At 53.9% G+C, this 3955-nt stretch overlaps 1 protein-coding gene across 1 annotated transcript in view; it reads left to right on the forward strand.

The window, feature by feature from the left end:
* The window catches only part of EPOP (elongin BC and polycomb repressive complex 2 associated protein), a 2280-nt gene extending 1068 nt beyond the window's left edge, over positions 1-1212 (forward strand). Inside the window, exon 2 of the mRNA XM_014583220.2 lies at positions 5-1212. Within this exon, the coding sequence (XP_014438706.1) occupies positions 5-283 (279 nt within the window). The 3' untranslated portion in view covers positions 284-1212. The remainder of the gene's footprint in view (positions 1-4) is intronic.
* The last annotated feature ends 2743 nt before the right edge of the window (positions 1213-3955 follow it).

Here is a 3955-nt window from a genome sequence, read left to right on the forward strand (position 1 = left end):
GAAGCGCCGGCGGCCGGCGCCGCCCCCGCGCCCCGCGCAGCCCCGCCGCCCGGTACCGACGCTCCCGACCACCAGCACCTTCAGCCTCCTCGACTGCTTCCCCTGTCCCCCGGCCCTGGTGGTGGGGGAGGACGGAGACTTAGGGCCGGCGTCCTCGCTTCGCCTCCAGGGAGACGCTAAGCCCCCGCCAGCCCACCCGCTGTGGAGGTGGAAGATGGGGGGTCCCGCTGTCCCTGAGCCCCCTGGCCTCAAATTCTGGGGCATCAACTTGGAGGAACTCTGAGCGTGGAACCGCTGCTGCCCGGGGTGTAAAGCTGGGGCCGCGGTCACACTGCTTGCTCCCGGAGAGAGCCTCGTTGCTCACGTTTGTCTGACCTCTTCCATTACGTTTTATGAGCAGAGGGACCTCAAATGACAGTGATCTTCAAGCACCTAAGTGGTCAGGGTGACATTCCCTTCCCCTCATCCTTCGCCGAGGATCCCGGGGCTGGAGTGGGGAGAAGGCTTAACCGAAAAAGGCTCAATGAAATAGATTCCAGGCCCTCCCCCCCTCCATCCCGGATCTTTGCGGGCAGGGCCTTCACCCCAGGGGGAGCAAAGACGGCCACCGCTCAAAGACCACAAGGAAGAAAGAGAGACCTTGGTGACGGACAAACCGGTTGTTTCTGTGTCTGTAGGCCAGCCCGGGGGTGTGGGGGCTGTGGTGGGGGTGGGGAGGTGATTGGCAGCTCCCTGGGGGCATCCCCCACCCCCCCCGCCTGGGCCTTTAACCCTTTCACTCCCCTGAGGCCTTCCCAAGTGCTCCTGGGACCACTGGCGCCTTACCGGTGAAGGGAGGAGTGTCAGTTTGGGCAAGGGGAATGTCATCTTCTTGCTCCCATCCTAGCCCCCTCCCAAGTCCAGGTGACCTCCAGATAGTGAGATCTTGTCTTCGCCACGAGCTTTTCCCTTTTGTCCAGTTTTGGAGTTTCCCGGTTCAGTATTTCCTGTTTGCTTTTGGTTTCTAAGGTCCCATGGGTGAAACAGAGCTCCCCACCTATGAAATCAGCCCCCTATCCTCGTTTGCTTCTCATACTGAGAGGGTCAGGTTGAGGGACCTCGCCCTCAGAGAGTGCCGCCTTTGCCTGGGACGCCTGGGAAAGGGGCCAGAGGAGACCATCCCAGGGAAAGTAATGGAAGGTGGAAGAAATCAATAAAATCAGACCAAACAAGTCGCCTCTCGAGGTCCTTCACCGATTTACAAATGGGCAGGGGTGGGGGTGAAGGTGGAGAGCAGGCCTGTGTCCATTCTTGGACACCCAAATTCAGCCCCCTTCCAGGGTGGGGATGAAACAAGCTGCTCTTTGCAGAGGGGTATGTGAAAGGGCTCCTGGCCTAACCACAGGGTTCCCTGGGGCTTGAAGGGGCCTTTGGGCTTGGGTGGGACCTGGGCTGAGGTACCGCTGGTCCCACCCCCCCACAGGCCTCATGCATTTCAAAAGTTGTCAGGAATCTGATGGATCCGAAGGAGGCAGGGCCAGGGGATTAGGCTTGGGGTCAGAGGTTCTGTTTTCTAGGTGGAGGGAGATAGGCCTGGATCACGCCCTTGAGCTGGGAGGGAGGATCCCCCGTGGTTGGAGAGGGGTAGAATCGCTTTCCTCCCCACCCAGGTGAGGTCAGGGGAAGTTAGAGACCCTTCTGCTCACATTCATGAATATTGACCCCTTGCCCCCCCAAAAAAAACGGGGCGAGGGAGGAACAATTCCCACGTTCAACACTGGGGAAGGACTTGTCTCCTTTTCTGTGAAAATGCTTTGTAAAAAGTGATTGTTTGCATAGAGCAGATTCTTGAGGAAAAACTGTTTTGGACCACAAAAGTTTTGTTTGATTTAAAAACTGTCTCCTTTCATTTTTCTTTCCCTGGGGGTGTGGGTGCGGGTGGGGGTGGGGTAACATCTGGCCTTTATGAACCCTGCTGACCTCCCCTCCCCCCTCCAGCTGTGTTGGGAGGAGAAGGAGGGCTGGAAGGAGTGTTTTCCAGGCCTGTGCTCCGGGGGTCTCCAGCCGCTCAAGTCCCCCAAGAGTGGAGAAGAGGAGGAAGAAGGCTGTGGGAAAGGAATCGCCATGAAGCTTGGTTGATGTCTGCAAGCCGGAATTCAGAAAGGCAGACTTGCTGTTTTTAAAAAGTTCCTAGCTTTTAGAAATGTGGTCCGGGTCAGCTTCGGTCGGTCGTTTAGACCTGTCTGCAGCTGGGGTGGGAAGGCACGTGCTCTGGGCTGAGGTGGGCTCTCTGAGGAGCAGGAGATGCTGCAGCTCGGCTTCCTCCTCTTTACCGAGTCCTCCCACCAAACCTCACCATCCGCCCTGTGCAGGTTGAGGTAGGGGGTGAGTTACAAAGCACACCTTTTGGCTACACCTGGAACTTCCCTCCTTGCCAAATAAGGTTTAGTTTGGAGATTCTCAGGGCCAACAGGTCCCTGGAAACTCCAGACATTTTACAGAATAGAGAACCATGTTTCCTAGGACTGCTGTAACAAATGACCACAAACTTGGTGGCTTAGAAAACAGGAATTTGCTCTCTCCCAGTTACAGAGGCCAGAAGTCCCAGAGGGAGGTGTCAGCAGGGCTGTACTCCCTCTGAAAGCTGGAGAGGAGAAGGCCTTCCTTGTATCTTCCAGACTCTGGTGGCCCCAGGCTTTCCCCACCTTGTGACTGCAGAGCTCCCATCTCTACCTGCCTGGCATTCTCTTCTGTCTCTTGTAAGGACACTTGTCATTGCCTTTAGGGCCCCCAACAATCCAGAATATTCCATCTTGACATCCTTATTTTAATTACATTTGTAAATATTCTTTTTTTAAATATCCTTTTTATTTATTTATTTATTTATTTATTTATTTATTTATTTATTTAGGAGAGGTTTTCGCTATAGGGCGCGTGCGCTCGCCAGACAGACAGAGACATAGAGACAGTACTACGCGGGAGTCCAGTGACAGCCATTACGCTAACTGCTGGTTCCCGTCCTTTTTATTTTTTCACATTCACTGAGTCTGGGGGTCAGGGATTAGATGTGGCCATTTGTTTTTTGGTTCCGACATTTAGTTCGCTACAGAAGCCAAGTCACAGAAAGAAGATGCTTGCCTGGACTTTCAGGGGGAAAAAACTATGTCATGGATTGTTCAGGGTTGTGGGCTATGGCTTGTCCTGAGCTGGGCTCACAGGTTTCTCCGCATAGAAGCAGCACTGGAAAAGGGTAAAGTTTGGGGACCAGCAGATGGCATAATGGCTATGTCGCTGGACTCCCATGTAGTCAACTGCGGTTTGAGTCCTGGATCTGGTGGCTTAAACTCACCCCGGGCATGTGTGTGTGTGTGCCCAGGATCCCGAAAGGAGAATGGAGGAGAAGGGATTGCAGCGTGGCCATCCCCCCTGGGGGGTGATTTCTCGCTTTCTGTCTTTCTGTCTTTCTGTCTCTCTCTCTTTCTGGCGAGCGCACATGCCCTATAGTAAAAACCTCTCTTTAAAAAAAGAAAGAAAGAAAAGGGTAAAGTTTGACCCCCTTGCTTCCCCCAGGCTGCCCTGGGTGGGACTCCCTCTCCCCCTACAATACATAAGAGCCCTCAAGAGGATTTGAGGAAGCAGGCTCTCCCTCCCAGTTTTCCCTGGGTGCTCCCTGGGTCCCTCCGTGTCCACAGCCACTACTTTCAAGCCCCCACCCTGGCCTGTGTCCTTCCTGGCCTCTGGCCACCTCCTTGTCAGGGAAATGGAGCTGGGTCTCCATCTCAGTTTTCAGGGTCTCTTTTCCATTAGTCTCAGAGTCTTTCCTTTCTGTGGGCCTCTGGTCTCTGCCCCTCCTCATCTGGGTCTCTTGAGGGACCTGAGAGTGAAAGCTTGCTTGCCTCATCCTTAGTTCACAATCTCCTCCCTTCTTCTTTTTTTTAAAAAAGAATTATTTTATTTAACTTTATTTATTTACTTA

The sequence above is a fragment of the Tupaia chinensis genome, unplaced genomic scaffold, assembly GCF_000334495.1.
Source record: "Tupaia chinensis unplaced genomic scaffold, TupChi_1.0 Scaffold144171_1, whole genome shotgun sequence".
Lineage (NCBI taxonomy): Eukaryota > Metazoa > Chordata > Mammalia > Scandentia > Tupaiidae > Tupaia > Tupaia belangeri.